Source organism: Tympanuchus pallidicinctus, unplaced genomic scaffold (assembly GCF_026119805.1).
Source record: "Tympanuchus pallidicinctus isolate F22 unplaced genomic scaffold, pur_lepc_1.0 scaffold3, whole genome shotgun sequence".
Lineage (NCBI taxonomy): Eukaryota > Metazoa > Chordata > Aves > Galliformes > Phasianidae > Tympanuchus > Tympanuchus pallidicinctus.
Window position 1 is genome coordinate 59,512,912 of NW_026294747.1, and position 21,031 is coordinate 59,533,942.

General features: G+C 54.8%; 1 protein-coding gene across 10 annotated transcripts in view; it reads left to right on the forward strand.

The window, feature by feature from the left end:
• MAP4 (microtubule associated protein 4) overlaps positions 1–21,031 on the forward strand; it is a 114,864-nt gene that overhangs the window by 52,220 nt on the left and 41,613 nt on the right. For 8 of the 10 annotated variants that reach the window (XR_008209370.1, XM_052695007.1, XM_052695012.1 and 5 more), the window contains exons 5-10: positions 14,914–15,045; positions 16,689–16,799; positions 17,355–17,483; positions 18,491–18,565; positions 19,019–19,147; positions 20,052–20,624. Coding sequence is in view for 9 of the 10 variants with exons in the window: in XM_052695007.1 (XP_052550967.1) it covers positions 14,914–15,045; positions 16,689–16,799; positions 17,355–17,483; positions 18,491–18,565; positions 19,019–19,147; positions 20,052–20,624 (1,149 nt within the window). In the remaining variant the exon portion in view is untranslated. The remainder of the gene's footprint in view (positions 1–14,913; positions 15,046–16,688; positions 16,800–17,354; positions 17,484–18,490; positions 18,566–19,018; positions 19,148–20,051; positions 20,625–21,031) is intronic. The other 2 variants (XM_052695010.1, XM_052695015.1) reach the window with 2 other exon arrangements.

Sequence of the window (21,031 nt, forward strand, 5' to 3'; positions counted from 1 at the left end):
TCTGCAGAGGGCTTTTTGTGGCACAGGGGCACGTTTTAATGGCTGTTTTGGGTTTATGTGACACAAATAGTGACTTCTGCTGAAGGGCAGAGCGATGCTGGTGCTGGTGCCCGTGCCTTTGCTTCATGTCATGATGCAGTAACACTGCTGGACATCTCCTGTCTGCTTTCAGAGAAAAATTGGCACTACTGCCCATTCCAGGTGCCTTCCTGTACATGTTCTGCAAACTGTGCTCTTTCTGAAACCTTCTGGAACTGCTTTAAATGCAGTGCATGGTCCTGGGGCTGTGTTACAAGCTCTCTTTTTGGTAATTTCAGCGAATTGCTGGATAAGAAAAAGTAATAACAGCAAGTTGCTCTTGCTGCAAATTTTGCATTTTGTCTCTTCTGCCCTGCACAGGAGTGTGGGCTGCAGGCTGTGCCCCATGGCAGTGCTGGAGCTGCAGGCTGTGCCCCATGGCAGTGCTGGGGCTGCAGGCTGTGCCCCATGGCAGTGCTGGGGCTGCAGGCTGTGCCCCACGGCAGTGCTGGGGCTGCAGGCTGTGCCCCATGGCAGTGCTGAGGCTGCAGGCTGTGCCCCATGGCAGTGCTGGGGCTGCAGGCTGTGCCCCATGGCAGTGCTGAGGCTGCAGGCTGTGCCCCGTGGCAGTGCTGGAGCTGCAGGCTGTGCCCCACGGCAGTGCTGGGGCTGCAGGCTGTGCCCCACGGCAGTGCTGGGGCTGCAGGCTGTGCCCCATGGCAGTGCTGGGGCTGCAGGCTGTGCCCCATGGCAGTGCTGGGGCTGCAGGCTGTGCCCCATGGCAGTGCTGGAGCTGCAGGCTGTGCCCCATGGCAGTGCTGGGGTTGCAGGCTGTGCCCCACGGCAGTGCTGGGGCTGCAGGCTGTGCCCCACGGCAGTGCTGGGGCTGCAGGCTGTGCCCCATGGCAGTGCTGGGGTTGCAGGCTGTGCCCCATGGCAGTGCTGGGGCTGCAGGCTGTGCCCCATGGCAGTGCTGGGGTTGCAGGCTGTGCCCCATGGCAGTGCTGGAGCTGCAGGCTGTGCACAGCATGGTTTGGGTGCAGAGCAGCCCCCCAGGGCCATCGGTGCACGGTCAGACCTGCGGTGCCGCTCACATTCCAGCGTTTGCTGTCCTCTGACACAAATGGGGAGGCTCTTTCCCTATGTTAAGTGACACAATCGGGGATTTTCTTCCTGGGCTGTAGTCTTGTTTGCTGCTTGTACCAAATCAGCTTAAGCTGTTGTGTAAGGAGCTCTGTGATTTGCAGGGCCGTGCGGCCGTGCTGCGCTTCCCAGCAGTGGGGCTGCAGCCCTGGGCAGCGGGGTTGGAAGGGGGAGGTGGGGATGGGGGGCAGTGGGGATGGAGGGCAGGGCTGTGGATGGCACTGCTGTGTGGCTGCTGGCTGCAGGTGTGGGATGGACCAGCGCTGGGCCTCCCTCCTCGGTGCTCTCCTATCAGCCTTCCACTTCTGCTTCTCCCATTCTGCTTTTCAGCTTTGATTCTGAAGTGCACCATGTCTTTTTGAGTGCAAAATAAGAACCATTGAGGTTGGAGCCCACCCCCACCATGCCCACTGTTCCCCATTGCCACGTCCCCACGGTTCTGCACCATCCCAGCACCATAACACCTCCCTGGGCAGCTGAGCCAGCACTGACTGCTCTTTGCAGGAGGAGTTGCCCCAGCCTGACCCTCCCTGGTGTAGGAGAGACAAGCAGGACCTCCCTGCACTCTGCTCTATCACCCATGGGCAGTCATGCTCTTAACCCATGCTCACGTTGCCCAGTTTTCCTGTCATTACCATCTCTGGGACATTTCTGCATCCAAAAGAGGTACTTTCCTTTTTCCTCCCTCATGCTTGGGCTGACATCCCCTTTCTTTTCTTGCCTATTCCAATAGTTTCTGGTACATTTTTTGGCAGCGACCTTTTAAATAAGTGGAGTTCATATGAAGTTCATGCTTGCAAGGCTTGCCAAAGGAAACAACTCAATGCAGTGAAATACACATCCGAATGGAGCTTAGCCTAAAACATGACCACCTTTTTGCTGTGTCTAATGTCATCATGCTGCTGTCCATCATATTTGAGAAGTTGTGGCTGTCGGGCAAAGTCCCCAGGGACTGGAAAAATGGAAACATCACTCCCACTTAGAAGACAGGGAGGAAGGAGGACGCAGGGAACTGCAGGCTGATGGGCATCACCTCTGTGCCTGGGAAGATCACGGAGAAGGTCCTCCTGCAAGGTGTGTTAAGGCACACGAGGGATGAGGAGATGATCCCAGACAGCCAGCATGGCTTCACCAAGGGAAGGTCGTGCCTGACCCACTGGTGGCCTCCTGTGATGGAGTGATGGCATCGGTGTCTAAAGGGAAGGCAGCTGATGTTATCTGCCTGCCCTTGTGCAGGGCCTTCGGTATGGTCCCTCAGCACAGCCTTATCTCCAACTTGGGGAGGTATGGTTTTGAGGGCTGGGCTGTTTGGTGGATAAGGAGTTGGAAGGGTTGTGTTGGGTGGCTCTGTGTCCAGGTGGAGGCCAGTGATGAGCAGTGTCCCCCAGGGGTCTGTCGTGGGACCAGTGCGCTTCAGCATCTTCAGCAGTGACGCTGATGATGGAATTGAGTGCACCCCCAGCAGGTCTGCTGGTGGCACCAAGCTCAGGATGTGGTTGACTCATTAGAAAGAAGGGATGTCACCCAGGGGGACCACGACAAACTCGAAAGGTGGGCCCTTGTGAACCTTGTGAGGTTCAACACAGCAAAGGGCAAGGTGCTGCACTTGGGTCAGGGTGATCCCAGCTATGAATACAGACTGGGAGAAGAACTCCTTGAGAGCAGCCCTGAGGAGAAGGACCTGGATGAAAAGCTGACCGTGAGCCAGCAGGGTGCTCTTGTAGCTTGGAAGGTCAGTGGTGCCCTGGGCTGCATGGTTTGAGTTGGAAGGGACCTTAAAGATCACGTCGTTCCAACCCCTGCTGTAGGCAGGGACACCTCCCAGCACAGCAGCTGCTCACAGCCCCATCCGGCCTGGCCTGCAGTGCTTGCAGGCAGGGGGCATCCACAGCCTCACTGCACAACCTGTGCCAGTTCTCCCCTGATCTCTTTTTGTGTCTGCAGTACCTGATAGAGTGGGATTTAATCCTACTTTGGGGCAGTTCAGAAAAAGGCATGGATACCAAGCTGGGGAAGGAGACCTCCCCTATCCCCTGTCCAGCTCCCACTGCCAGCCCAGAGCTCCGTCACCTTCTCCCATCCCAGACCCATTTCTGAAGGTCAGGTTGTGCACTTTGATGCAGTGCTGTGCTGCGTCTGTTGTTGTCGCCGCGTTTCAGTGGTGCCGACTGCAGCTGGGGTGAGCACAGGATGGGCCCAGTAAGCTGCTTAGTGAGAGGACTGGTTAGGAGCTGGGCGTCCTTTGCACGCCTTTGGCACGAGCTTTTCCATGCCCTGCAGGTTCATCTGCCTTCCTGAGATGCTGAAGGCTCCTGCTGGCCGTGCTGCCTTCTGCTGCTCCCATGTGCCGGGCTGTAGCAGCTCCCGCATCTAAGAGGATTGGTGCTTTCCTCAGAGACAGCCATAGGATTAAATGATGGCACTTAATTCTGCGGGGGTCCTTTCTGTGCAGATTGTAACTTAGAATGCTTGGTGGCACTTGGCCAGCTTTGGTCTCCAGAAGGAAATCAAAGTGGATATTGGGAACCGTTTCTTCTCCAAAGAGCATTTGGGCACAGCTGCCCAGAGAGTGGGGTTCAGCATCCTGGGGTGTTGCGGAGCTGTGGGGATGTGGCACTGGGGGACAGTGGGAACAGCGGGGTGGGTTGTGTTGTGTTTGGGATCTCCGAGCTCTTCTCCAGCCTGGATGGAGCTGTGATTCTGTGAGTCGAGATGGGCTGATGGTTGAACGTGGTGCTTTCAGAGGTGTTTCCAACCTCTGGGATTCCATGCAGTGCCCGGTAGCTGGTGGTGAAGCTGGGTGGTGAGCTGTGGGGTGCTGCAGTGGGCACAGGTTGGCCATAGAGCAGCACAAGGTGTTGGGAGCCAGCAGGGATCACCACTGTTGGGATGCGTGGCCTTAATGGGCCTTGGCACGGCAGAGGGGCTGGAGGTGGCTGCGCTCTCGCTGGGACGCCGCGTTCTGTGCCCTAATTGCACAGCAATTTGTATTTAACATCTCCCAGTGCCAGCTGAAGACGTGTGGCTGTAGAATGGAATTGTGCATCAGGGCAGAAAGGGCAAAGCTGCTGGGATAGCAGAGAGCAGCAGCTCATCACTGCCTGCAGAACGGGCTGATCCGCCACTCGGGTTACACAGCATCTGAGATGGGAGGGATGGTGAGGTCTGAGGAGATGCTTCTGCTGTGTCATGGAGGGAACTTCTTCATTATTTATGTTGGTTATAAAACAGGGATCCTGTCGTGTTGTGGCGGTGCGCTCTCACCTCTCCCTGCTCAGATGCAGCATCACCTCAGCAGCACCGTGCTGCTATGGCCTCAACCACAGCCATGGCACACAGCTTAGAGACAAAGCAGCAACCAAACACAAAATGACGTTTTTAGGCAAATATTGCGGAGTGGGAGGAGTGCAGGGCAGGGGAGGCCAGGATGGCTCGTTAAAAAGGTGGAGCATGGAATCTCACTGATGGAGATCAGCCTTTCTGAAGTCAGCTCAGGTGAGATCTCCTTGCAGTCTGTCTGCAGGCCCAGGCCCTGCCCAATGGGGAACTGCTTTGTGAGACCACCATGACACTCATCTGGGACCCAGCTCATGTCCACAGCAGTGTGAATGCACCAAATCATGGAATCACAGAATCACAGAATGGCCTGGGCTGAAAAGGACCTTAAACATCATCCAGCTCCAACCCCTGCTGTGTGCAGGTCGCCAAGCAGCAGCCCAGGCTGCCCAGAGCCACATCCAGCCTGGCCTTGAATGCCTGCAGGGATGGGGCATCCACAGCCTCCTTGGGCAACCTGTGCCAGTGCCTCACCACCCTCTGGCTCAAAAACTTCCTCCTCATATCCAACCTGAACCTCTCCTGGCTCAGTTTCAAACCATTCCCCTTGTCCTATCATTATCCACTAGCCACCACCAAACATCACCTGCTCTGGTCCAGCTGCTGCAGCCATGCACAGGGCTCTCCCCCTTGGGGATCTCCCACCCCTGGCTGTGGTGTTGTGTCCCCTGCTCTGGGTGGCCCTGCTGGGCTGTGGGGGGACCAGAAGGACCTCGAGGTGCCCCCTTCCTCAGCCCCATCACGCTGTGCTTCTGGGCTGAGCTGGAAGATGTGCTGCTTTGGGGCTTTGGAATTCCACTGCCTCCATTTCTTGCTGCTTGCTTCCATTGCCAGGGCTCTGTGCTGTCGGATGCTGTGTGCTGGAGCTGTGCTGTGTGTTTGCAGGAGCAGCCCTGTTGGTTTAGTGCTGCCATTCCCCAACAGGCTGGGCTCTGCACTCTCATCTGCTTTCATCAGTCACAGCTCAGTGCTGGTGGTCAGGAGCCCCTCTGCTTCTCCTTCAGCTCCTGTTGAGCTCTGTTTCCTCCCTTGCATAACATTGAATTTCATAACGTCAAACTTTCTCACGTCTGCTGTTCTGATCGTGGAAATCACGGAGTTCTTCCCAGCTGCCATCCTAATGCTGCATGCTGACTTTATCTGTCATTTCAGCAGAGCCCTTCCCAATCTCTCCCATTACAAAAGAAACGTTAAGCACAACTTATTCTGGATTCTTGACCTTCATGCTCTGGCTGCCCGTCGTGCTCCTCCAGCAGGTAATCCTCCTGTGGCCGTGGCCTGGCCAATGCTTTATTTACCTTTATGTCATTTCCTTCTGCCTCCAGGTTCTCTAACATTTCCCCTGACTGCAGATAAAAATATTTGGCTCTTGGCTCAGTCAAATCTTCCGTGCTTGCTTTGTTTGGAGAATCTGTGACATCCAGACTGTTACATCAGTGCCATTCTGGTTTCCAGTGATGCAAACAGTTTGTCTTTCCAAGTGTCACTTGTAAAGAACAGTTCTGCGAGGTTTTAAGATGTGATCACTGTCAATCTCACAAGCGGAATAACTGCTGAAGTATGAGAGGAGAAATCTCCATTGCCACACTGCGTTCTGCTGTGGATCCGGGCTGAGATTCACCAGGAATGGGAAGCAGTTCATCGTTCCAGGCCCCAGAGTGGAGCTGCCCAGTTCAGGAGCAGCTGGTGAAGATGTGCTGCTTGCTGCCCAGCCCTACGGAAGGAAGGATGCTAAAGGAGCCGTGTTGTGTTGGTTGTGGAAGGGCTGAGCTCAGGATTCATCAGCTCTAAGGGGATTCAGCAGAAAGCAGCCAGACAGGCAGCCCTGCTCACCGTGAGCTGACCTGTGCCTGAAGGTTGCTGTCTGGAAAACCAGAAGGGATGCAGGAAGGAAAAAGCCAGGCTGTTGGTCATGAGTGCCCCAATGCTGCACCTGTGGTGTGCTGGTAGCCTGCTGGATGTGCGCTGCACTCAGGGAGCACTCAGTGCTGTGGGTGCAACAAGGGATTCAGTGAGTCTGAGTGCTGGGTCCTGTGCTTCAGTCACAGCACCCCGGGCGGCGCTGCAGGCGTGGGGCAGAGCGGCTGGAAGGCTGTGTGGGGGAAATGGACCTGGGGGTGTTGCTTGATGCTGGGAGCCAGCAGCGTGCCCAGGGGCCAAGGAGGCCAGCAGCAGCCTGGCTGTGCGAGCAGCAGTGCTGGCAGCAGAGCAGGAGGTGGCCGTCCCTCTGCACGGCGGCGGGCGGTGGGGCTGCAGTGCAGTGCTGCACTCAGTGCTGGGACCCTCATGGGGGGCCTGGAGCTGAGCAGAGAGGGGAGCGGGGCGTGGGGGTCTGCAGCAGCGTGCTGGGGAGCGGCTGAGGGTGGGGGGTGGGTCAGTGTGGAGAGTGGGGGCTCGGGGGTGACCTTCTTGCTCCCTACAGCTCCTGCAAGGAGGTGGTGAGGGGGGGTCGGCCTCTGCTCCTGGGTAAGGGATGGGATGAGAGGGAGCGGCCTCACGGTGCAGCAGCAGGGCATGGTCAGGTCGGATGCTAGGGGCAATTCCCGCTCCCAAAGAGCAGCCGGGTGCTGGCACAGCTGCCCAGGGGGTGGGGGGGTCCGTGGAGATGCTGAGGAGCTGTGGGGATGTGGGCAGTGGGCACGGCGCCGTGGGCTGGGGTTGGGCATGGGAATCTGAGGGCTCTTGTCCAACGTGATGGTTCTGTGATTCTGTGACCGCAGAGCACAGTGCAGCCCTTCTGTGTGTTCCAAGGTCAGACGTTCGGTGCTGTCTGTATTTTTCCTAAAACAAAAACAAGAACGAGGCCATGACTGCAGCAGTGCCCCGCAGCGCCGTCACTGCGCTCTGCATGCGCCGGAGCCGTGGAAGGTTCCCGACAAGCCTGGAAACGTCCACTCTGCTCAGCATCAGCAGTGCTCTGTGCTGGCTGCGTGCCCTGCTCTGCCATTCACAGCTGGGTGAGACAGCTTGCTGTGAGGCCAGGGATCTGAGTCATGCAGGTTTTGCTTTGTGTTTTGGGTGTGCAGTGTGTCCGCAGGAGCTGCAGCGCGTGGACCGACCCCATTGCTCCTCCACTGCTCAGCTCCATCTTCAGTGGCTCATCCACATGAACAGAGGTACCCCTCTGGTTGGTTTTAGAGCTGCCAAGGTTTCATTAGTCTTCACTAATTGCAAACGCACCTCCTCGGTGAGGGATCTGGAGGCTCCTAGCAAACTGGGTGACCTCCCAGGGCTGCAGGAGGGCCAACGCAGTGCGTCACATCTCTCAGAGCAGAAGCTGGAGCACTGGCACAGGTTGCCCAAGGAGGCTGTGGATGCCCCATCCCTGCAGGCATTCAAGGCCAGGCTGGATGTGGCTCTGGGCAGCCTGGGCTGCTGCTTGGCGACCTGCACACAGCAGGGCTTGGAGCTGGATGAGCGCCGTGGGCCTTTGCAACCCAGGCCATTCTGTGATTCTATGATAAGCTTCCTGAACAAGAACAGTAGATCCTTCCCATGCTATGCAAATGGCTTCATGCTTTGATATCCCCGATGTCATTAATTTGACACATTTGGAATGAATGGCCATAAAACTCTTCTTGCAGACGCGGCAGATAGATTTCTCCCGACTGCTGCTGAGCTTTGAGCAGCAGAAAGTAGGTCAGCAGCCTGTAATCTCAGCATTAAACAAACATGACTGCGGTGCTGAAGGGAGAATTGCTATTTTAAGGGCTTTGCAGAGCTGGTGGATGGTGTGGATCTGTGCACATCCATGCTGAGTGCTGAAGGAGTGACACGAGTGGACTGGCGCTCCGAAGGGGGCTTGTCCCCCTCCAATCCACCTGTGGAAGTTCTGAGGAATGTAGGTCAGGAGAACTGAAGCCAGCAACCAAACCTGTGCTTTGGGGGGGAAGGGTTGGTTATCTGCCGTGGGCTGAGCGATGGCTGGTTGTCTGCAGGTATCCAAAGGAAATGGAATATGTGACACGAGTGGCTTGGGGTTTGTTTGGCTGGAAGGGCTACAAAGAGTGGGCTCTATCAGAAGAGGGGTGGCCAGTGGGGATTGTCCCTCTCGACTGTCCTCATGTGTCCTCATCTTCAGCACTGCGACCAGGTCTGGGGCCTCCAGGACAAGAAGGACAGGGAGCTGTTGGAGAGGGTCCAGAGGAGCCACAAAGATGCTCAGAGGCTGCAGCACCTCCCTACAAAGACAGGCTGAGGGAGCTGGGCTTGTTCAGCATGGAGGAGAGAAGCTGCGGGGTGACCTCAGTGCAGCCTGCAGTGCCTGAAGGGAGCCTGCAGCCAGGAGGGGAGTCAGCTGTGTGCAAGGGGAGATGGCAGCAGGACGAGGGAAATGGTTTGGAGCTGAGGGAGGGCAGCTGGAGGTTGGATGTGAGGGGAAGTTGTGTGCTGTGAGAGCGGGGAGGGGCTGGAACAGCTGCCCAGAGAGGCTGTGATGCCCCGTCCATCCCTGGAGGTGTTGGAGGCCAGGTTGGATGGGGCCCTGGGCAGCCTGGGCTGCTGTGCAATGGGGAGGTTGGTGGCCCTGCATTGGTGGGGGGTTGGAGCTTCGTGAGCCTTGAGGTCCCTTCCAACCCAACCATGCTGTGATGCTGTGATGCTGGTGCCATGCCTGGTGCGTGCTTTCGCTGATGAGAGCTCTTGGGAGATGAGAGTAGAAGATACATTTAGGACAAGACGTTGTGCTGGGGAGAGTCGGGTTGGATATTGGGAATAATTCTTTCTCCAGAGAGCCCTCAGCACCACCACAACTGAGCCCAGGGATGGGGGTCACCGTCCTGGGGCGTCCCAGAGCTGTGGGGATGTGGCACTGGGGACGTGGGCAGTGGGGGGGGTGGGCATGGGGATCTCAGACATCTCCAACCTCAGTGGTTCTGTGATGAGGAAGTAAATACTTGTGATATAATTGACTGTTTTGAGGCAAGTAAAGGTCTGAGCAGCAGTGAGAAAAGGGCTGTGGACTGAAGCTTGTCTTGATGGTGAGCTGTTGAGTTAAATCTGTTGGAAAAATGGGGAGCTACAAAGGCAGATTTGTGTGTTATACGAGATTAAGGTACAGAGTGATGTGTCACTACCAAAACACATGGGTCAAAAAGAAGGGGCTTTCTGATTTCTTGGAAAGCTGAGGATTGAATAAACAAACCTCTGTTGTACAGAGCTGGAGGAGAAAACGGTGCAGACAGGCTGTGGCGTTCAGACCGTTGTCTCCTTTCATTCTGTTCTGTGTTATTTGATGAGCAATGCAGGCCTCGGTCAGGGGAAAGAAAAATGTTAAAGCAGGTTTAAATCTGGCTGCACGCTGTTCAGCCCCACCAGGGTGAGCATGGAGCACAGCAGGGTCAGCCCCGAGCTGCTGCTGGAAGCTGTGGGGCTGGGGCTCAGGGTGCAGGGATGGGCTGGGAGCAGAGGCTAACCTTAAAGCTGGCGAAAGGCTCTGCATGGAGTGTTTGCAGGCTTGTTTTTAGCAATAGCTTGGGTCAGCGTGATTTGGTCTCAGTGCAGAAGGGTGAAGCTCAGATCCGTGGCCCAAGGGGGTGGGAGCTGCAGCTGGCTCAGCCTTAGCTTCGCTGCTGCAGGACTTCCATATGTCCAGTGTTGTGTCGTAGGCTGCCTGCATCCCACACTGGGCTCTCGTGGGATGGCTTTGTGGGTTTGGTACAGCTTTGGGTTGAAGGAGACACTGGTAGGGCATGCAGAGAGCCCTCTGCTGCAGGAGGGAACCCCATGTGAATCAATAGCACTGTCCATTGAAACACTCCGTTCTCAACCTCTCCGTTTTTAAATGCAAATGGTAAAAAAAAAGCACATAAAAGAAGTAAATAATACCAATCCAGAGCCTGATGTCAAAGCAGCACAGGCAGCAGCCCTGTAGCCCCACCTCCCTCCAGCAAACATCCTTCTCAGCTCACTGTGCAGATGCCCGCTCCCTTTTGAAGTCAGAGGTTTCCAAAACAGAGCTGTTGTGTTTCCGTGTGCCTGTGACAACGCCGTGGAGATGAACCTCTGGCGTCAGCTGTACAAAAATAGGGCTTGAAGTGCCTTTGTTACAAAAATCAGACCAACCTGCCCCAAACCAGGGTCAGACGCCTTGTTCACAAATGCTTTTTTGGGTCAGTGAGAATGGTGCTTCTGGAACGAGCCGAGCGGGAGAAACCCATTTTGCCTGCTGTTTGCTGCTCTCTGGGTGCCTTGCTTGGCCACGCTTGCTTTCTCCAAGCTTCGTGTCGATCACGGAGCCGTGCAGGTGGGAGGAGGCCTCTGAGATCCACCTCCGACCCCAGCCTACCCCCCCATGCCCACTGGTCGCATCCCCCAGCGCCGCATCCCACCTTTGGGACTCCCATCCCCAAGAAGGAGGATCTGGGGAACCGTCAGCCTGAGCTCGGTGCCCCAAGGGTTGTGGAGCAGATCGTCTTGAGGGAGATGAGCTGTGTGTGGGACAGCCAGACAACGACCCAACCAGCATGGGTCGATGAAGGGCAGGTCCTGCCTGGTCAGCCTGATCTCCTGTGACGGGCAACCCGTCCGGTGTACGAGGGAAGGGCTGTTATGTGGTCTGCCTGCAGCAAAGCCTTTGGCACTGTCTCGCAGCGTATTGTGGAGAAGCTGGCAGCCCATGGCTTGGACAGATACACTTTTTGCTGGGTAAAGAACTGAGTGGATGTGGCCGGGCCCAGAGAGTGGTGGGGAATGGAGTCGCATCCCGCTGGTGCTTGGTCAGAGGTGGAGCTTCGCAGGGGTCGGTAGAGGGTCTGATTGGGGGAGCAGAGCAGCTGAGCCCAAATTGCAAGGAAGTCTTGATCTGCCTGGGGGTGGGAAAGCCAACAGGGGGATCTGGAGAGGCTGATCACTGGGCTGAGGCCCCAAGTGGTGAACTCTCATTGAACTTTGCAGCTTCTGACTGTGCATCTTTGCAGAGAGGTGACACTGGTTCTGACTGTCAGAAGCACTCAGCTCTTTTACCATTCCAGCTTATGTAACGGCGTGGAATTTCGTCAGGAAAGCAATAAATGCTTCTCCAATTGTCAGCGCCATCTGAAATGCCCTCCAGGTTCTTGTGGACCCTCCGTATCTTCCTGATCTTCCCCATCCAACTCGGTGGTGGATTTTAATTTGCTTTTCCCTGCAGCGAGGTCAGTTTTAACGTAACCTCATCCAGCCCTGGGTGCAGTGCAGTCTGCTGATAGCTAAGCCTTTTTCATGTAGCTGCTTGTCTGCCTGTCCCTTCGATCCTGGGGCATGGGTGCAGCTTGTCTGCAGTGCTCATCTGCAGGGTTTGGAGCCTTCCATGGAACGAAGCAAGAATCTGAAGTTGCTGGTGTTGGTGGAGCAGTGCAAAACAGAGGAGCTGGGATGCTCCCAGTGCAGCTCACAGCTTCACACGAGCACAAAGCCATGCATGCTCCCAACTCTCTGCCTGCTGCCAATGTTCATAGAATCATAGAATGGCCTGGAATGAAAAGGGCCTCAAAGATCACCTAGTTTCCAACCCCCCTGCTGTGTGCAGGTCGCCAAGCAGCAGCCCAGGCTGCCCAGAGCCACATCCAGCCTGGCCTTGAATGCCTGCAGGGCTGGGGCATCCACAGCCTCCTTGGGCAGCCTGTTCCAATGTTGCTTCACGTTCCTTGCAGAGGAGGGTTAGATGTGCCCTGCTGAGGCTGTGCAGCCTCATTTCCTTTGTGGTCCCCACAGATTGGTGGTGGGATGGGGATTGTTCCACCAAAACAAGTCTTGGTGGATGCCTTAGCGTGCCTGGCATCCCATGGAGATGCTGGACCAGCGCAGTCTGAGCAAATTAGCTTGGGGATCAGCCATATGAGAGAAGCTCTTAAGCTTCTCTTTCCCTCTTTGCTTGGTTTGGCTCTGGCAGGGGCATCCCGTGGCTCCAGACTCATTAACTTAGAAGGTACTTAACCTCGAGCTAGAGATCTGCCCTCCCAAGATTAGCATCTCCCCCAGTACAAAGGCTTTGCCACTGTAATCCCCTCCCCACAGTGCTGCTCTCCCCTGTGCCCTGCAGCTCTGTGTGCTGTGGGTGCTGCTCTGCATGGATTAACTGCGAGCAGATGACAGAAGAAAGAAGGGGGTGCTGGCAGTGGCTGTGCTGAATGTTGTGTGTGTCCAGATCATCTCGGGGAAGGCTGTGTGCATGGGATCCACATTCCTGCTTTCAGAAGGGACTTTGCTGTGTAAGTGCTGTGCAGGGAATGCTTTTCTTCAGCTGAGGTTGTGTCAGCTGTTACCTCCTGTTAGTGCTGATCATAACGAGGTGTTCAGCTGTGAGCAGAGCTTTAATACCGGAGGTAATGGCAGGTTTGTAGGATGTTCAGTTGATGTTTTGTGCTGTGTTTGCTGCTGGTTGGTGTTTGGAGGCACTTGGCTGCAGTGCTCCTTGAGGAAGTTCAGCTGGAGGCTTCTGTTTGCTTTGGGCTTGTGTGGTGCATCCCGTGGGTGCTGTGGTGCTTAGCTCTGCAGAGCTGCATTTGGAACTGGGAAACCTTCTTTCCTGCAGTTTTCTGCCATCTCTTTCCTCCACTGGGCTCAGTTCAGTGGGGAGGAACCAAGCGTTGGGATGGGGAGGGGGCAGATTGACTGCAGGTGTCAGCTCTGCTGTTTTGTGGCCGGGAAGCAGCACACCGCGTGTCCAGGAGTGGTGATGGGTTTGTTGCTCTCACTTGATGTGGGAGCTGACACAGCCTGTGTTTGGCACCCTCGTGGAGCCAGAACAGCTCAAGGGGAGCTGCTGCTCCCAGCTGCACTGCACAGCTGCTGCTCCTACGCCGGCCATCAGCTGTGCCCTGTGCTGCTGGGTGTGAGCAGCGATGTGATGCTGCTTCTGAGCCCTGGTTTCATCTGATGCCTCATTTAATGTTTCCCATCCAGGGGAGCTGGCATCACTCTGCACCAGGGGAGGCTCAGTTTGCCTTATAGGGACAATTCCTTCTCCAAAGGGTGATCGGTGCTGGCACAGCTGCCAGGGGGGGGAGGAGACCATCCTGGGGGTGTTGCAGAAGCAGGGGATGTAGCATGGGGCTAATGGCAGTGGGCATGGTGGGGGTGGGTGGGAATGGTGGCCTCGGGGCTCTTCTCCAGCCTGAATGGTTCTGTGATTCCATGGGTGGCCATAGTGGGGGTGGGGGACAGTTGGACTCGGTGATGGTAGGGGTTTGGTGGTACTGTGATATTGATCACACGGCATCACAGAATGACTTGGGTCGGAGAGGACCTCAAGGGTCATGAAGTTTTAACCCCCCCACCATAGGCAGGGCCACCAATGGTGTGTCCACATTTCATACCAGGCCAGGCTGCCCAGGGTTTCCCAGCTGCCATCAGCTCCTGTGGCCGTGGCAAATATGGGCACAGAGCAGCAGAGAGCCACTGGCAGAACCTGACTGGGATGCCAGCAGCATCTGTGGGGCTGCATCATGGCCATGGGCATCACTCCCCTCGTGGGCAGAAACTGCTTTTATTGCAGAGCCGTTCTCTGATGTTGTTTACACATCAGAAGGGAGGCAGTGCTTTGTAATTACAGGCATCACAGTTTGCATTTCCACTCTCTGGCCTTCAGAGTGCATGCAGAGGTTGGTTTATTGCTGTGTAGCTGGGTCAGCGCTGCGGCAGCTCTCCTGCAGTCATGGACTCCCATTAAATCATCTGTCTTACCTCCCTTGTCAGGGCAGGGTGTTGTCACACAGTCATAGAACCACTGCATGGTTGGGTTGGAAGTGACCCCACAGCCCCCAGCCTCAAGCCCTGCCGTGGGCTGCCTGCCCCCAACTCGGGCTGCCCAGGGCCCAGCCATGGCCTTGGGCACCTCCAGGCCTGGGCACCACAGCCCAGGGCGTTGCCAGCGTTTCAGCTTCCCCCCTTTTAGTCTGAAGCCATTTCCTTTCCAGATTTCCTTGGCTGGTTGGAAACCTTCTGTGTGTGGATGCATATGGAAAGCTGGCGTTGTGAGTTGGGGAAGGTTTGGGTTTGGGAAGATATCCAAATAACGGCCTTGTAGGTATTCAGGGAGGGCATTCCCTAAGATGATCTGGTGTTCCTTGTAACTGGAAGCAAGCTGTGCTCCTGTTGTTTGCTGCCAGGTGTGGTTGGGGCTGTTCTGCCAGCTTTGGGGGTGAGCTCCCAAAGCAGCTGCCGTGGGTCGTCCAGCACTTGGCAGTAGCACAGCACTGTGCTGTGAGCTCTCTGTTCTTGGTCCTGTTTGTCATTTTCTGATGCAGAAGTTCCCGTTGTTCTGCGTCTTCCATCTAACTATCTGGATCAAAGCAGTAGGAAAAGAGCCATGAACTCTTGGCCAACAGTTGGTGCTGTTTGTTGCCTTTTCGATGCTGTATCGTTCAGGAGTAAATGTTGAATTGCTTTGATTTATTATTTTTGTATGGACTGCACCACTTTCTTCTCCAATTTCAGTGTTCCCGGGAGAAATCATGGATGAAAAGCTGTCCTACAAGGAGTTCCTCGACCGCAACGACACGTGGGCCATGGATGACAGAGATCTGTGCTTTGAGCCACAGCCTGTGTTCAAACCCATGGAGATGGCAGGTATGGTGCTCCACAGCTGTAGCACCACTTTGGTCACTTCTGTAACACAGCAGAGCCCTCGCATCCATCCCTAAAACTTCCTTCTCGTGCTCACGCCTTCCTCAGAATGTGCTGCTGTTTTCTTATAACGTGGAACCTCATCACACCAGGTTGAACTGCTGTCAGGCTGGAGCTGAGCCCAGCCCCTGCCTTGCCCTGGAGCGCAGTCTGCACACCTATGGGCAGCGTGCCCTGCGCCTGCACAGAGATACCTGCTCTTCCAGCACCCAGTTTTCTCTTCACACAGCATCACAGCATGGTTGGGTTGGAAGGGAGCTCAAGGATCACAAAGCTCCAACCCCCCCCCAATGCAGGGCCACCAACCTCCCCATTGCACAGCAGCCCAGGCTGCCCAGGGCCCCATCCAACCTGGCCTCCAACACCTCCAGGCACTTCTCTTGTTTTTGATTAAAAAAAATTATGGAAAATGACTTGCAGGTTTTTGAGTAGGAAAAATGTGCTGCCCAGACTGCAGCAGGCCGCCAGCCTGAGAAGGACAGTGGCAGAAACAGGACAAAACCTGATGTGTTTAGGATTTTTGAACACGGCAGACCTGTTCACTCAATAACCTTCTTGCTGCCTGAATCTCGTATTTTCTAAGATGCCCTGTGAAGGAGTTCTGTTTTGTTACGATGATGAAAAATGATTCATGTGACAACTGGAAGCAAAGAGCCTTTAGTTTCTGAAGTGCAGCTTTTCCCCTGTTGCTGTGTTAGATGGAAGAGTGGGATATTGGAGCTGCACTCCATAGCCAGGTGATGCTGTGGACGATGGGGGCAATTTAAGCACTGGGCCCGTTGCACTCTGTGCTCTGGGCCTAAATGAAATGAATGTGAAATGAAGCGAGTCAGTGGGTTATCTAGTGCAGAAACCATTTTCTGAAGTGTATTCTGAAGGCAGACATTGTACTGGCATCTCAAATAGTCTGATGGATTTATAAGAGATTGCACGATGCTCACTCCAGTGTGACATTTTGGAGCACAATGAACAGTGGCAGTTGTGCTGTCATCTCCTGAGATAGCATTTCTGACATTTAAAAATACAAAAAAAAGAGAGAGAGTGAAAGCCTTCAACTGAGGCTCCTTTAATTGTGCTTAATCCAGAGATCTGTGTGGTGTCTGAAATGGGCCGTGTGGGGAATGGGAGGGGGCTGTGAGCCACGGGGAGCTTTGCCTGCGAGGGGAAGGCCGTGCTTCCATCCCTTTGCAGCCTTACAGAGCCTGGGTGTGTTGAGGCACAGCGAGCAGCTCATGGGAAGCTCATCTCTGTGGCATTTCCTTGTCAGAGGGATGGCATTGTGGGGAAACAACCCATCTTACAGAACGCAGCGGCACAAGGATTCTTGGTGCAGCAGCTACCATCTGAATTGCGGTTGGTTTTCCTTTCTAAGCAGTCTGAGCAGCCAGCCCTGGTTCCTGTAGGCCGTGCAGTCTAAAGATGGAGGTGCTGGCCCTCCTCTTGCAGGCAGCTTTCCTTGGAGGTCCTTCCCTCTGCTGTGCTGATACCAACCTCCGTGGCTGCACCGCATGCATCTCTGCCAACAATGCTGTGCCACGCTGTGTCTTCAGCCCTGCAGTAATGCTGCCTCATTCTGTGTCCCTCAGACCCCTTTGGTGTGCACCGAGCAGAGAACCTGCCAGACCTGTCCTTTCCTCCTGACATGAAGAATGTGCAGCTCTTCACAGACCATGCTGACGCTTCCACAGACATCCATGGTGAGTTCCTCCTCAGCGCTCGTTCTGGTGGCCATTTGTGGGTGTCTCCTCCATTGACTTGCATGCACTGAAAGCTGTTCAGCTGATAAGAGATGTCATCTCTTTGCATGGTTATTTTTTGTGGTTGAAGGCATTCCAGTGCCTGCTTCCAGGAAGGTCATTTTTGAAGTGCCTTCATACAGAAAGGCCCTGCACCCATTGAGTTGGGCTGGAGTTGCCACTGGCTCTTACCTTCAGTGCTGAACTCTCAATTTCCATGAGCCTTTCCCTCCAAGGGAGCTTCAGTGCCTGGGCTGTTGCATCTGGTGTGCTTGTTAACAGGAAGTCACAGGAGCAGAAGCACTCATTTACTGTTTAGACCTTGCTGGAAAAAAAACCACATATGGAGTTCACAATACGAAGGAGCACCAACTGGTAGAGTTGGTGACAAATCTTATGTAAGCTGCTTGTGAGCAGAGCAGTGTCAGATATTTCGCAGATGCTGTAGACTTAAAATTGTGGAGGGGAGTTGTTAGAGGCAGCCCAGGGCTGACAAACAGCTTTTTGTTTCTTCAGTGCCACATGGGTCTGTGATGGTGCCCCAGCAGCCTTTCCTGGGGTCCCCCTATTGCCCTGCAGAGGTCTTGGACCCGTCAGCCTTCATGGGCCTCGATTCAGCTGCACAATTTCTGCAAGACAAAGCAGGTGAGAAACAGATGTTTTGCTGTCACCATCTGTCTTCCTCTGGTTGGGTTTGGAGGATGTGCCACTGGAAATTGTCCATGCAGTAGTCCTAAAGAACCTTGGTGGGGGGTATCATAGAATCACAGAACAGCCTGGGTTGCAAAGGAGCACGATGCTCATCCAGCTCCAACCCTTTGCTGTGTGCAGGTCACCAACCAGCAGCCCAGGCTGCCCAGAGCCACATCCAGCCTGGCCTTGAATGCCTGCAGGGATGGGGCATCCACAGCCTCCTTGGGCAACCTGTGCCAGTGCCTCACCACCCTCTGGCTCAAAAACTTCCTCCTCATATCCAACCCAAACCTCCCCTGTCTCACTTTAAAACCATTCCCCTTGTCCCATCACCACCCACCCTCACACACAGCCGTTCCCCTCCTGTTTATCCGCTCCCTCCAAGCACTGAAGGCCACCATGAGGTCTCCCTGCAGCCTTCTCTTCTCCACAGTAGAACAGGCAGTACATAGAGTGAGTCAAAATTCCAAAATATCCCATTGAAACACCAGTCCTTGGTCAGTGTGAATGTTCTAAAGGTACTTTGGAGATGAATATTCCGTCGAGCAAAGATTCTCACTTCTCAGAGAGGTGGTGGTTCCCCATCTCGAGTCATTCGGGGTGACAGAGGATGGGCTTTGAGCACCTGGTGAGGCTGGGGCTGTCCCTGTGCACTGCAGGGAGTGGGACCACGTGGCCTTTTAGGGCCCCTTCCAACTCAAACCATTCTGTGGTTGTGGAATTGTCCAAACCTGCTCTGTCAGCTCCTGGGCTCAGTGCTGGCTATAACTCCTGTGCGGTGCAGGCTGTGCCTAGTAGTGATTGCAGAAGACCACGGTGTTCTGATGGCATTCCTAAAGTGAGCTGGTAACTCGTTACCCAAGAGTGAAGTCGAAAAAGCAGCAGTTGATCCCTTGAGCAAAGAGCTTTAAAAATGAAGCAGTGTTGGGCCGGGACTGACTGTGTTGTGTTTTCCATAGTGCCTGAAGATCATTGGATGGGAGCTCAGCATTACGCAAAGGGACCGGATGCCTCTTTCTTTGCTGAGCCCCCAGGTAAAAATAGTTCTGAGTTGATCTATGGGAACTGTCTGTAGAGTTTGTGAAGAGCAGAAGCAGAGCCTCTGTCCTCATCTGCCTTTTCAAGAAACAAAAAGCAGTGGAGAAATGAAAGTCAGATTTTGGGGGGGGGGGAAGGGTGTACAAATCAGGGCTGTGTGTTCACTCCCAAGGGTCTGCCTCATTTTGGTGAAGGAGCCAAAAGTAGAGCCCTTCAGCACTGCTGATGGATCTGCTGTGGGTTTGGAGCTCAGGGCTCCCTTACAGCTGGGTGCTGTACTGCTGGGTGCTGCACAGTGCTGCTGCAGGGCTTCCCACAGCATGCTGTGTGCTCTTACATTGCCCACATCGTTCTTCTGATGACAGAGGAGCGATTCGCGCCCCAAGTCCAGGAGCTGAAGCTGTTTGCTGAGGTCCTTGAGTTCTTACTAAACTGTTCTTTATGCCCAGTGCCCCCCACAGCCCTGGAAGCAGAAGTGCTGACTGTGCCGGAGTGCCCTGCAGCAGCAGCTCCTTACTTTGTTCCTACGGCGTTGGCAGCATCTCCAGCAGAGGCCGAAGCTGCCGAGGCACCACAAGGTACCACTGCTCATCTGTAGGGTATTTATTGACAGACAGCAGGGGACTCGTGGTACGGGTTTGTTTCCTCACCGTCTGATTCAGCAGTAAAATCAAAATCCTTAAAGAGAAGAAAGGAACCACCCCCCTTTTGCTTTTGTTCAGCGGAATGTTGGTTTTATCACAGTGGGACTTCATTGATTTCCCTAATGGCAGCGAGTAGAGATTCTGCTTTTGAACCTCAGCTGTGCATCTCAGGTATCGGGGTCACCACGTAGAGATGCTGCCTGGGGTGGCTGAAGCTGAGGGCAGCTCTGACACTGGGGCTCCTGATAATGTGGCCTTTGATAATCATCACAGACTCATAGAACAGCCTGGGTTGCAAAGCAGCACGATGCTCATCCAGCTCCAACCCCTGCTGTGTGCAGGTCACCAACCAGCAGCCCAGGCTGCCCAGAGCCACATCCAGCCTGGCCTTGAATGCCTGCAGGGATGGGGCATCCACAGCCTCCTTGGGCAGCCTGTGCCAGTGCCTCACCACCCTCTGGCTGAAAAACTTCCTCCTCATATCCAACCCAAACCTCCCCTGTCTCACTTTAAAATCATTGCAAGCTAAAGCTGGAAAAGTCCCTTCAGGACTCTGCTTAAGTGCAGAGATATCTGATAGTACTAGGAGCTGGCAAATGTTATTTTGAAACCAGCAGCTCGAGTTTTAGTAGATAATGTGTAAAAATGAATGAGGCCACGTTGGGCATGGAAGAACAGAGTGCAGCTGGTGGTTCACTGGGAGGTGGTGCCATCTCTGTTGATGTGTAAAGTGTGAGAAGAGGGGAGAGGGAGCCCTCTGTTCTCCAGCCATAGCCTGTGCTGTCAGGTGTTCATGTTCTTTATTTTTTGCTCGTTTCTGCCATCTGTGTTTCTGTAGCAGATGCTGAGAATGTTGTTGCCTCGGATGCAGAGCAAGCTGGGCCCGTCCTGGCAGGGGACACGAAGCCTCCTCATGCTGTGGATGCTGGATCTGTGCCTCCAGCAGAAGCTGAGCCCCCCCAGGGCACGGATGTGGGCTTTGCCCCTGCAGCAGAGGCCAAACCTCCCAGTGCTGCTGCTGCATCCACCCCAGTGCTGGATGCTGCCTGGAGCCCAGCTGCAGACGCTCAGCCCCATTGCGCCGTGGATTTGGAGTTCTCCCCAGCAGCAGATATGGATCCTCACCGTGCTGTGGATCTGACATTTGCCCCTGCAGCTGATGCTGAGTCTCATCGTGCTGCAGATTCAGAGTTTACCTTTCCAGCAGAAGCAGACCATCTTCACGCTATGGATTCCAGCACTGCTCCAGCAATGGATGCCAAACCTTCTCCTGTAGATTCAAGTTTTGTCTCTGCACCAGAAGCAAAGTCTGTCTGTGCAGCTGACACTGAAGTCACTGCACCGGAAGAGCTGGTGACATCCGAGCCCTCTGCTGAGTGTGACAAGTCCCCCTCCCACGAAGCTCCTGCAGGTGAGTTCTCTGCCCAAAAGCTTCCATCAGCTTTGAAATGATGTGGCAGGACAGCAGTGGCACCCACACTTCTGGTGGGATAATGGAGCGCTGCGGAGCCTGTGCGATGGCACAAAGGGAAATGCTTGCAAACTAGTAGAGGAGAGATTGAGATGGATATAAGGAAGAAGTTCATGCACTAAGGGCAGTGAGGCACTGCACAGATTGCAGTGACTGGTGGTGGTGCCCCATCCCTGCAGACACCCACAGTCAGGGATGGGCTGTGAGCACAGGTGGAGCTGTGGGTGTCCCTGTGCATCGCAGAGGGGTGGACAACAGTGGATCCCTTCCAGCCCAAACCATTCTGTGATACAGATCTGCTTTAGCAGGATGTTTAAACTTGCAGGAGGGGAGAGCTGGTGGGGAGT